General features: G+C 50.6%; 1 protein-coding gene across 1 annotated transcript in view; it reads right to left on the minus strand.

Annotated features, from left to right (window-relative positions):
• Positions 1 to 13,036, minus strand: part of GALNT15 (polypeptide N-acetylgalactosaminyltransferase 15) — a 116,718-nt gene that overhangs the window by 11,205 nt on the left and 92,477 nt on the right. Inside the window, exons 12-14 of the mRNA XM_010856752.1 lie at positions 11,022 to 11,226; positions 6,766 to 6,933; positions 1,177 to 1,294 (exon numbers count right to left, since the gene is read on the minus strand). Coding sequence (XP_010855054.1) covers positions 1,177 to 1,294; positions 6,766 to 6,933; positions 11,022 to 11,226 — 491 coding nt within the window. The remainder of the gene's footprint in view (positions 1 to 1,176; positions 1,295 to 6,765; positions 6,934 to 11,021; positions 11,227 to 13,036) is intronic.

The raw sequence follows: 13,036 nt of genomic DNA on the forward strand, positions 1-13,036 counted from the left end.
TGCTGTTAACACCTGGACTCTCCCAAGGCTGCTTCCTGGGGAGAAAGAGTACCCCTAGTGGCCAGGGAATCTCTAAAAGTTTGTGAAGTCTCCTGCTGCAAAGTTACCAGAAGCCATTCCTGTGGAGATCAAAGCAAGCTTTCCTCAGTCTTTCCTACTTCTGGGAGTTTCCCTGCTCTCCACTCACTCCTACTCCCAAGTGCCTGGAGTTCATCCGACAGGAAGTCTCTTATTCCCTACTTGGCAATAAAGAGGAAAGCGAAAACCTGCCTAGGATAGGCAGAACCAAAAGGCACCAAGCAGGCAAACCATGGGCTTTCCAAACTGTGTGCCAAGGCACCCCAGGGTGCCAGAGCAAACCCAGACAACTGAGTGGGCTGTTTCCAACGTTCGGGAGAAACACAATGACACCTGTTGGATGTTCTGCAAACTGATTTCAGTCTCAGATTGCTGTACTTTCAATGCTCTGTGTCTTCGCTGGGTTGGGTTTTCAGGGGTTGCTGTGGTGAAAAACCAGGCTAAAAATCAATGAGGAAATGAGGGTTGAGGGTCTGATCTGATCCAAGGCTTGAGAAATTGTGTGGTGCACAGTGGGGCTATGCTGTTTGGACAAATACTTATTAACTTATTAAGTTGTTTAGTCACTAAGTCGTGTCTGACTCTTGCGACCCCATGGACAAAGAAGCCTGACAGGCTGTAGTCCATGGGATTCTCCAGGCAAGAATACTGAAGTGGGTGGCCATTTCCTTCTCCAGGGGATCTTCCAAACCCAGGAATCAAACCTGGGTCTCCTGCATTGTAGGCGGATTCTTTACCAACTGAGCTACAAGGGAAGCCCCATTACGTTGTTCGGATCAAACTAAGCACACAGAACTGTGTGGTATTTGCTTCGGCCAGTGGGCGTGGTGAAAACTCTCCAGGTGCTAAGGCTGCTGGCCTCGGAGGACGTCTAGGAAGTTCTGCGTCAGGCGGAGATGACTGAAGACATGCTTTTTCCTATGAGCGGGCTCAACAAGTGGGTTCAGGAGGGAGACTGTGATGAAGTCAAGAGAGAGGACAGAGGGGGAGAAAGCAGGGTGGGACACCCCCCTGATGATGACTCTGTGTTTGTCTGAAGCAGCATCCTTGACCTCCAAGCTGTGACCCTACCCATGGCTCCAGAGAACCTGGACGTACCTTAAGAGACAGCTCGAGGTTTCCGCCTCCCTGCAGTGACAGGAGAGGGTCGTACGCTCCGGTGTTTTGGAAGTAATGTCGGTCCACGGCCACCACCCCGCCAGGCACCACGGGGCTTCTGGGAAGAGAAGGTGGGAACAGACAGCAGTTCAGAACCCGGAGTGCCTGGGGGTGGGGACAGCAGGTGGGGATGCTCCAGGGGCCCAGAGAATGGGCTCGGGGCTCAGTCAGACCTCAAGGCTTTTAGTTGCGAGACTGGAGCCAAGTGAGCATGTCACAAGTCCCGGGGTTTCATGAAAGGAGAGCTCCGGCCGCCTGGACCTTTTATACCGCATCCTGGGACTCTGCTTCTTCAGGGAGGGCCCCCTCTCTGGTGAGGTCTTTGGGAAGAAGACCTTGGTTAAAATAAGATGCCCTGAGGGCAGCAGCACCAGGCCTGGACCAAAGCAGCCAGCGGGCCTCTTCCTGAGCTCACTCTTGACCTCACACTCTTATCTGCTTCACGGTCACGGACCCCCTAAGACGAATTCCGCAGGGACTCTGGAATAGATAGGTCCCCAGCCTCTCTGGGGGAAATACATGTGCCTTAAAAACACAGAAAGCTGGAATCCCTGAGTGAGGGAATTAAGATGACAGCAACATCCTTTAGAAGAGCTTACCTGAGGAGGACAGAGCCAGAGCCTTCGGAATCAGAATCTCTTCATTCAAAAGAGCACACATTTCACTATGGCCAAACTCTGGGTATGCCTCAGGAGTGGATGACTCAGAGTTCAGATTTTTTTAATTACCAAGACAATAGTTTTACATGAACAAAACTACTGACGTTTGGGCTATTAAAAACACAAAGTTATACCACACTAAAAACCAGTAGTGTAGTTATTTCCAGTTTTACCACTTACAATTTGTAAGATCTTGGATGAGATAGATGACCACTCTGGGCTCAATTTCATCACCTCTAACTGGGGACAATAACGGTGCTTCATAATAAGAGTTTTGGGGAACTAAAAGAAATGTCACGTGAAGTACATTTGCTTGCCAAAACCCAAAGATCTCTGAAACTCAAGTGCTTCCTCATGATGCCTTTGGCAGCAAGCCCTGTCCTGAACTGACATGGGTATCTGTATAGCCTTTATGTGCCTGGCAATGACAGATTGTATTTAAAACTTGTCTGTAAAACACAGCAGAGTGGAGCCACGAAGAGCACTGTGGCAGGAGGCTGGCCTCCAAGTTTAACCTTGGATCTACCGCTTAACAACTTCATGCAACTGGGCAACCTCTGGAGGCTTCATGTCTAATTTAATCTCTGTGTACCTCCATTTTCACATGTGGGAAATGGGACTAATAATAGTAATTAGTAACAGTAACTGCTGCACAGAATTATGTGCGTGCTAAGTCACTCCAGTCGTGTCGGACTCTGCGTGACCCTGTGGACTGAAGCCCACCAGGCTCCTCTGTCCATGGGATTCTCCAGGCAAGAAAATGAGTGGGTTGCCATGCCCTCCTCCAGGGGATCTTCATGACCCAGGGATCCAACCTGTGTCTCTTGCGTCTCCTGCATTGGCAGGCAGGTTCTTACCCCTGAGCCAGCTGATATGTATAATATGTTTATAGCATTAACTAAGCACATGTTCAATAAATATCACTTAATACTATCATTTGCAAATGTACAGATGATGATATCCTTTCTGGAATTTTCTTGGCATCTGTATATAATCAGTACCCAACATCATCCTAATTCCTCTTTCATGCTCTCTCACCAGACTGATGAGAGAAGCCATGAAGTCAGAGTATCCAGGGTGGGGAAGACACAGTTAAAAATGTATTAATGTGTGTGAAAAGCGATCTGGGCCCTGCACAGGGAGCCTGAGGCCTCCACAGGGGCCGGGTAGCAGCTGGGTCTCAGGGAAGGAGCAGCCGCCCTGGGCAAAGGTGACTGGATTCTCCTTGGCTGGAACAGGAGAGGCGCCGACTTTGGCCAATGGTAGGTCAAACTGGGTGGGTCAAAGTGACTACAGTGACCTTGGGCATCAGAGAGACCCTGAGGCCTAAAAGAAGATTCCAGAGAGGACTGGTGCCTGGAGTCAAGGAGCCTTTGCCTCAGGTTGGGCAAAGGTCGTCTGAGAAGTCTGTTCTCTTGAATGGAATCCCTTGGCTTTGGCTGGAGCAGAATAAATTTCTCCCTCAGGCAGGCCCCTCTCTTAACTTTCTGTGGACCCACCTATCCAGCACTCCTCATAATGCTGAGATCTACCATCCTCCCGCACCATAACTCAGAGAGGTCCAGAAACTTCTCTTTCGATTTTTTGGGTTCACAGCCCTCAGGAGAGTGTCTGGCATGAAACAGGGGCTTAGAGGCACTGACAGGCCAGTAATGAAGTCAGATAGAGTTAGCTCCCTGTGCTTTCAGGATGCACACCTATGACGGAAGGAGGTAAAACATGGCTGGTTCTGCACCCCACCCCTTACACCTGCATCTCAGCACCATGACCCTTCCCCACTTGGGATATGAGACCTGAGGTTGTTATGGGCGGGTTCCAGACTGAATGTCTGTGTCCCTCCCAAATTAACCTGTCAAAGCCCTAACCCGCAGTGTATTGTATTTGGAGATAGGGCCTCCGAAGAAGTAATTAAGGCTAAATGAGGTCCAGCAACAGGAGAAAATAAATCTCATATTGGTTAAGCCGCCCAACCTGTGGTTTTTTGTTATAACCTCTGAGCTGACTACAACGTGGCCCCAAAACCAAGAACAAAGACAGCAGGCTCTGAGTTTTCAAGTCTAACAGCAAACCTGCAGTCTAGGCCGAAGGTGAGGGCTCATCCTCACAGAGCCAGGATTTTCTATGCCCAAACTAGATAAGATCCTCCGGCCCGGGGAGAGAAGATAGAGCCTGTGGGGAGACCGAGACACAGAGATTCAGGCAGATCCCCGAGAAGGCTCTCGTATCCACCGTGACACCTTCAGGGCAGTTCCTGGAGGAGGAGGATCCCTTGCTTGTTGTTTGGAGATCAGACAGTAGAGGGTACACAGCCCACTTCTCAGCTGGCTGTGCTGGGAGTTCAGGACCCCCCTGATGGCCCTTGGCCCTAGGAGATAGGGTCTAGGTGGTACCCAGGGAGGCAGGTGGTAGATGCAGTGCCTTAGAGGCTCCTGGACCATCAGCATGCCAGTGTGGGCCGGAAGAAGATGTGGGACTTCGGCAGAAGCCATGTGGAGGGTGCAGGCCAGTGGGACCCCCGTGCCAGCCCCCCTCTGTGGCCACAGCCAGTGAAAGCGCACATGTATGGTGAATCTGACACAGGACTGCCAGAGCCTGAAGTGGAGCCCTTCCTTCCCACCAACATCCCCCATGGAAGCCAAGAGCCCAAAATCCACCCCAGAGGGATGGGAGGGTGGACACGCCTGGATGACAGATTCAGTGACGAGAGGACTAAGCTATCACTGAACCTAATTTGTCCAAAAGTTTTCTGCCATTAGGAAACAGGGATCAAGAGGAAAATTACCTAAGTTCAGTTAGTAGAAAATAAAAAAAATATTTCTTATGTATCTTGGTGGCTGAGGTCAGCTGTTAGAGTCATACACTCTCAGGCAGACACGTGGAAGCCCTGTTTGTGACTAACACCTCACTTTATGTCCATAGACTAGGCACATGGAAACAGCTTAGGTGACTGCTTGGTGCTGGGCAGGTCAGCAGCGCCAGAATCCTTGTTCCTTGGGCTCTGTCTACAATGTGACATCGACCCCACTGCGACTTAGGGCCACATCTCCCTCCTAGGAACCTAGGTGGCCTGTGGTTGTGGAGGAAGTGACCCCGGGTGACCTCTGAGACTTGCTTATAAAAGGGGGTACATACTCTGAAACATCACGGTAAATGGGAGAAGCCAGACACAAAAGGTCACCTACGTGTGAGTCCCTTGGTATTAAATATCCAGAATTGATAAATCCATGGAGACGGACAGTGGATTGGGGATTGCTAGTGGCTGAAGAAAGGGGACAATGGGAGACACAAGTAAGGGACTTGCCTTTAGTAAAGGGAGGTGTTTTCGAACTGTGAAGACGCAATGTTTGCTCAGCACTGAGAATATACTGCATTGTTCACTTAGAAACGGTTCATTTTACATTATATGAATTTCGCCTCAATACGTTATTTTTTTTAATTGGGTAGGAGATTATAGCTTGCTTTGCCTGGCTCTTCTGGGACCCTTGCTGTCTGAACCCCGGGCCAGGGTGTAGGAAGCCCCAGGGACCCGCCTGCAGGGATCTCATGGAGAGAACAGGGAAGAAGCTCCCACTGGGTCCCAGAGATGGCCACCATCAGACCCTGGGGAATCCTGCCCTGAGCTGTTGAGTCATTTCCAGCCGGTCTAGTCTGGTTCTGCTGAGGCCCTGGACACCACGGAGCAAACAGCCAACACCAGAGCTGCCTTCAGAATTCACAACCCAGAGTCCAGGCTCCTGATAAAAGCTCTTCCACACCCTTAAGTCTGGACGGTTTGTTACACAGCAGAAGCTCTCTAGAACATCGACTAGATGTTAAACATAACGTATCCTATGTTAAACATAGGATATTTGTCTGAAAGTCAAACACGGGAGAAGCAAACCACAGAGCTTCTGGTGTCTTAGCATTTACCCAACTGAATTCTTCCCTTTTACCAAGAAAGCATCTGAGGCCTGGGAAACTCCAGAGTTTCCTGGTGAGATGGAGCTGGATTGAGACCCCAAATATCATGCTTCTGCTTTCTACTTTCAGGGTCTGGAAACTTCGCCGGACTCCACTCGTGAAGCAATGTGAGGATAATAATACTCATCCCTGAGGGCCTGAGAGTCTCTGTGTGCTTCTCATGTATTAGCTCATTCAGACCTCCCAGCCCCCAGAAGGTAAGTATCATTGTGATCCCCCGCTTATTTATTATGTAACTTGCTAGGAAGCTCCAACAGAGAAGGCAGTGGCACCCCACTCCAGTACTCTCGCCTGGAGAATCCCATGGACGGAGGAGCCTGGTGGGCTGCAGTCCATGGGGTCGCTAAGAGTCGGACACAACTGAGCGACTTCACTTTCACTTTTCACTTTCATGCACTGGAGAAGGAAATGGCAACCCACTCCAGTGTTGTTGCCTGGAGAATCCCAGGGACAGAGGAGCCTAGTGGGCTGCCGTCTATGGGGTCGCACAGAATCGGACACGACTGAAGTGACTTGGCGGCAGCAGCAGCAGGCAGCTCCAATATTGACACTCCAATACTGGGCCACCTAATGCAAAGAACTGACTCACTGGAAAAGACCCTGATGCTGGGAAAGATTGAAGGCAGGAGGAGAAGGGGACGACAGAGGATGAGATGGTTGGATGGTATCACCAACTCAATGGACATGAGTCTGAGTAAGCTCTGGGAGTTGGTGATGGACAGGGAGGCCTGGTGTGCTGCAGTCCATGGGGTTGCAGAGAGTCAGGCACGACTGAGCCACTGAACTGAACTGAACCTGCTAGGAGAGGAGGAGAGCCCGGGTTGGCCCGGGCCACCCTATGCCGAGGCCGCCTGCTGCTGAGCCCGCGTGGGGGAGGCAGTGGTGAAGCCGGCTGGGGAAGGAGCCTCACCTGATGGGACTGACAGGGGAGGCGAGGGCCCTCCTCTCATGCTCTGGCAAAGGCTCCCAGTGGAAATCCAGCTTCCAGTCCAATACTCCTCGCTGCTGGTCCGCGGAGGGGTAATACTGCAAAGTCTTCCAGTCAATCACGTCTAGGACTGGAGACACCACCCTGCTCCTGGAAGGAACCATGAGGTCAGAGAAGGGATACACACCCCCATTTGCTGGGGGGGCAGAAACATCATTTAGACACCAGCCCCCAATACAGCAACCACCAGTCACGCAGCTACTGGGCTCCTAAAAATATCAGGTGTCTGAACCAAGATGTGGTGTAAGTGTGAAACATGCACTGCATTGAGAAGACTTAGTATGAAAAATGGTGTGCCCATCTCAGTAATTATCGTATTGATCGCGTGTGGGAATGATAATATTCTGGATGTATTGGGTTTACTAAAATATTTTGTTGAAATTAATATCATGTGTCTCTTTATTTTGCAATGGGACTACTAGAAATATTTAAGTTATACCTGTGGTTCCTATTCTATTTCTACTGAACAGAACTGTTCTAGAAAATACATTTTTCCATAGGGAGTTGGGGGCCCATTTCATTAAAGAATATTCCTGCGCCCTTCTTTAAAAATCTCTCTGTCCAATAAAAAATACAAACACACACACACACACACACACACACCCTCTCTGGACAAAACTGAGAGACAGAGGAGTGGTGGCCTGGGCTCAGCTCTGCCGCTAATGCGCTGTGTGATCTTGAGGTAGCTGTTGTGCCTCTCTGGGCCTCAGCTTCCTCATTTGTAAAACGGGAGGCAGAACTACTTCCCAGAAAGGCCTTTCTTTCTCAGCTGTAATGCTCTAGGCCTATGGCTCTTGACTTCTTTGGAGGTCTTTGATTCCTTTGAGAATCACGGGAAAACAATGGATCCCTCCTCTGAAAAATAATCATATGCACATATACAAAATATTGTGTACAACTGTAGAGGGCTCACGGGCCCCTGCTCTAGGGTCTAGCTCTGGTTCCTACCTGGATCATGAAACTGGGTTGTCTTGAGAAACCAGGATTGTCAAGCCCCAGAAGTCTCCTTGATGTTAAAGCATGTGTGTGTGTGTATGCGTGCACATGTGCACGTGTGTGTTTATGAGTACATGGTGTCTCTCAGCGAAGTCCTGCAACTAGATTTACTTGTTCATTTATTGTAGCTGTTGGCGTTGTATTTCATCCCAGATTTTTTGCATGGCTTGGGACTACATGACCTCAGAGAGGGCGCTGTGGGAAATTGGTACAGATTTCGGTACAGGCTGGAAACCGTGCCTTTAGCCGCATCACTCAGGTGTACCAGCAGCTGCCCTCCACCTAGTCATATCTCAGTCACATTTTTTTTCCTTTCATGGCCATTCATGGCAGTGAGAGGCATGAAACTGGCCTTTCATGACAGTTTCTTCTAAAAGCTGTATCTTGGAATGAGTTAGGCATGAACTCAGGGATTACCCAGTTAGACTGGTAAGAGAAGTCTTAGACTGGCTGGCAGCTACCAGTCTAAGAAAAGGAATATTTCTGGGAAAGAGATGCCAGCCAGTGCTGTTTACACTCCCATCAATTTCCATCCCCCTTGGAGACAGCCAGGGCTGGCATGAGCCCAGCCCATATGGAGAGGGCCAGAGTGGTCCTGGCATTCAAGGATCTGCTTTAATCTGTGGCATCCACTGACTGGCCTTGGCTTGAAGGGTCATGGGGTTTATATTTACAGCAAGGATCTTGGAAGGTAATGGTAACTTGAGACCCCTGGCCTCCGCCACTTTGGAGCACTATGTATTGACCTAAGAAACTGAGAAGTACGGGCAAGGATTTCAGGGGGCATGCTCCCAGGTCTGCTTACTGTTGAAAGAGCCGTGCAGAGCGGATGGATTTGGCAACTGGCAGAGCATTTTGTGGAATTTCAGAATCAAGAGCCAGGGAAGCCGTGCGGCTGACTTCTGAGGAGTCCCATCAAGTTTGTGCCACCTTGGCAATTGTAACAGGACAAGAAAGAAACTGCAGTTAAGTGGCTACACTGTTTGTCCCAGAGCTTTCAGCTGTGTCCTTCTTGATAAAAGGTGTACATCCCTTTTCATCAGAGAATGATCACCCTAAAGTTCGTCAAGTTTCTCTTTTTGCTCCGTCTTGCTGGAGGCTCAGAGTCATATGTAAATCTCATTTCTAATAACTGTATTACCCCCAGTTTCCAACACCATCTTTTCCTTTCTGAAGTCTTCTTCTATTTTAGCCAGTTACATAAGTGATTCATCATAAGCCTCTTTGAATACATTTTGGGTAAAGATGAAGATTAAAATGTCAATGAATGAAATGAAAGATGTTTCCTTGTTTTGTTTTTTATTCTCATGGGCCAGAGCAGCTGCTTGGTCAGGGCTGAATTAGGAAGAAATTGGAGTTGAGAGACTTGAAAAGGAGTGATTAAAAAAAAAAAGTCTTATATTTAGCTTTGTGTTTCGAACCTACAGATGTATCTAGAGTTCTTGGAATTCACTAAGGGCAAAATAGCAAAGCTTCCCTGTCTGACTTGGAAGGAGCGAGGAAAGGACTCACTCCATCATCCTGTCACTTGTGAACTGAGTTTTAACTCACAGGCAGACTTGAGGTCAATCCTCTCCTAAGCCTTTCTAAGCCCTAGGTGGTCAAGCATTTGGGTTTCAATGGAGCCGTCAACAAACACCAGCTAACTGAAATACGTGAGGTCAACCAAGGCACCACTGTCCAGAGAGCCAAAAGCTAACTGCAGCTGCAAACTCATCCACCAAACTTTTACCCCAAGGAGGAAGGACCCTAGTTTATCTCACCACTCTTTGTTTTTCCCCTGGGCCTGAACGTTCCTCTTGCTCTGTGATGTAGAAAGTCATTCTGGAAGCCCATGCAAATTCTCGGCATTTGTGGGAAGTGTCTTATACTAAGAAGCAAGAAGCTCTACAGTCTCTCTTCCCAGAGTTTTGCTGCTCAGGTGCGACCCCAAGATTGATGCTGGCCCTCCCAGGACTCTGTCTGCTGAGGGGGACAGAGCAGGACAGGGGCTGAGAGCTTTCCCAGGCCACAGACCAGAGGAAGGTGGCTCGCTCTGCAGGGCTGGAGGCATCTAAATCCCCTGCTGCTCCTCAACACACGCACACACACATGCACACACATACACACACACAAATGTGGGATTCTTCAGACTGCCTTCCATCACTAAGCCCTCAAATACAGAGCAGCCTCAACCTCAGCTAAGAACTAGGTGACCTTGAGAGCTAGGTGACCTTGAGAACTAGGTGACCTTGGGAACTAGACGACCTTGAGAACTGGATGACCTTGAGAACTAGGTGACCTTGAGAGCTAGGTGACCTGGAGAACTAGATGACCTTGGGAACTAGACGACACTGAGAACTAGGTGGCCTTGACCTTGAGAACTAGGTGACCTTGACCTTGAGAACTGGGTGACCTTGACCTTGGGAACTAGGTGACCTTGACCTTGGGAACTAGATGACCTTGATAACTAGGTGACCTTGGGAACTAGGCATCCCTCTTGGATGCTTTTGATTTGTTAATGTGGGTTCATCAATTGTTAACCATTTTACCACTCTGGTGGAAGATGTTGACAATGGGGAAGGCTGTGCACATGTGGAGGGAGAGGATATATGAGAAATCTCTGTAACTTCCTCTCAACTGGGGGCTTCCCTCATAGCTCAGTTGGTAAAGACTCTGCCTGCAGTGCAGGAGACCCAGGTTTGATTCCTGGGTTGGGAAGATCCACTGGAGCAGGAAAGGGAAACCCACTCCAGCATTCTTGCCTCTCAATTTTGCTGTGTACCAAAAATTGTTCTAATAATAGAGTCTATTTAAAAAAAAATAGAATGAAGACATCCCAGACCCTGCACTTTGACCAGTGATCCAGGAGCTCTTTGTAAACTATAAAGTGATACACACATATTTTTTAAAAAGAACCAGGTGTCCCTAAGGCAGGAGCCTGGACCAGTCTTCTAGTGGGAAATAGTGTGGTCAGCCTCCTGAGCCAGGAACACCCCTAAGAGGGGGGTCTGCCCCTTTGCCCTTGGAAATCTCCCTTTCTCTCTGGTCATGACTCTTCCTCCCTGGCTTGGGCACTGGAGCTGCAGTCAGCTCAGGCAGTGGTGGCCAGGGAGGTGGGGTGTGTTCTGTGAGTGGCTAAGGCCGTAGACCATCTCCCCATTTCCCGCCCCCTGCTCTACAGCCCCCGGGGGGTGAGTTACCTGTCACCAGCTATTCTGGCCAGGAGGGGCTCCAGCCAACCTGGCTGGCACTCACAGTGGGCGTCCATGAAGACCAGCACGTCCCCGGTGGCCCTGGCAGCCCCCAGCATCCGGGCCCCGCTGGCGCCCAGCCTTCTGTTGCTCCTGAGCAACTTCACGCCCTCCAACTGGGCCACGTGCTCGCTGAGAGCCATCTTGAGTTGTCCTGGAATCAATAGGGGGGTGGTCAGTGAGGTCACGGGATGCCACAGCCCCTGAGAGTGCAATGACCATCACTAGGATCATTGCCAACAGGCTGCTCTTAGGAGCAGTGGTGAGCATCGCCTACGTTATGGGGTGGTTGTCGCTAAGATGAGAGATGCCTAGTTCCTTTGGGTGGATCAGGGTTCCCTCCAGTAAAAACCAGGAGACATGGCGTCCTGAAGCTAGGAGAGACGAGAATGTGCTCACATTCTCCAAAGGCAGCAGTGAGACTGAAGCAGATGCTGCTGGTGCCCTGCTCTGCTGGGACCCCTCTTGCTAGTTTGGTTTGCAGGTGCCCAGCTGCTGGGGGTTGGCTGCCAACTGAAGTCCCCATCCTTCCCTGGAGACGTGCCCCAGGGGACCAGAACCCAGGGGACCAGAACCACCTCTCCTGCAAGTAGCAGGGAGTTGGTCAGAATGCCACCCCTTGCCCCAGGTGAGTGGTGGGTGGGTTGGCAATGACCGACCGCTGCCTGAATACCAAGCCCACTCTTTGCCTCAAGGCAAGACAGCTGCTGAGGTGCACCTGGGAATGGGCTGTGGCTGACCTTCACCCGACACCGTGTCTTAGCTCAACTCCTCCTGCCTCCTCCAGCTTCCCTGCTCCCCTAGAGTGCTCCCCTGAGAGCCCTGACACCGCGTCTTAGCTCAACTCCTCCTGCCTCCTCCAGGCTTCCCCACTCCCCTAGAGTGCTCCCCTGAGAGCACCGCCCTGCCCCCCAATAACATACACATGAGTCCCCATCTCAGGCTCTGCTTCTAGGGTACCTGACTAAGACACAGGGGTCAAGGACGTCAAAGACAGAGGGCCCATTGTAGGCGGCCCCCAGGAGGGCGGCACTGGCCAGAGAGGTCTTAGTGCAGTGGTGGGGGAGTGAGCAGTGAAGAGAAAATGGGAGGCTAGAGACTGAGATCAAAAGTCTACACATTCTTTCAGGAATGACAATCCTACAGAGGATACAGGTTGAGAGAGGCTTTTTAGGCTTTGTCTTCAAGATCAGGTTTGATTCCTAGGTCGGGAGGATCCTCTGGAGAAGACTACCCACTCCAGGATTCTTGGGCTTCCCTGAGGGCTCAGCCGATAAAGAATCCGCCTGCAATGCGGAAGACCTGGGTTCCATCCCTGCGTTGGGAAGATCCCCTGGAGGAGGGCATGGCAACCCACTCTAGTATTCTTGCCTGGAGAATCCCATGGATGGAGGAGCCTGGTGGGCTACAGTCCATGGGGTTGCAAAGAGTTGGACATGACTGAGCAACTAAGCACAGCACATTCAAAATCAGAAAAACTGTGCAAATGGACAGGTGTGAGAGCGCCCAGATGAGCACTAGCAGAGATGGAAAGACCAACGTACGGTCATCCTTCAGAGTCGGGGTGCTGGCGTTGGTTCCAGGAGTCCGCCCACCCACTGCAGACACCAAAATCTGCAGATGCTTCAGTGCTCAAGTCCCTTACAAAAACGGTGAGCACAAGGGACCTCCCTGGCGGTGCAGTGGTTAGGACCCTACACTTCCAATACAGGGGCATGGGACTAAGATCCCACATGCCCTGCACTGCGATCAAAAGAGCCAATAACGAGAGAGCAGCACAGTCACCCTCCAGCTGCTGGTTCCTCGCCTGCAGCCAGCATCACACTCTGGGGGTGTCACAGGGGGCGGAGCCTCTGGGGCTCTTCCCGGATGAATCTCCTGCACCCGAATCCCTGTCTGCGGGACCGCTTCCGGGACTCCCGCCTACATAGGCTCCAAACTCCAGTCTGTGCACGGAGGCCCTC

Source organism: Bison bison, unplaced genomic scaffold, assembly GCF_000754665.1.
Source record: "Bison bison bison isolate TAMUID 2011002044 unplaced genomic scaffold, Bison_UMD1.0 scf7180017864374, whole genome shotgun sequence".
Lineage (NCBI taxonomy): Eukaryota > Metazoa > Chordata > Mammalia > Artiodactyla > Bovidae > Bison > Bison bison.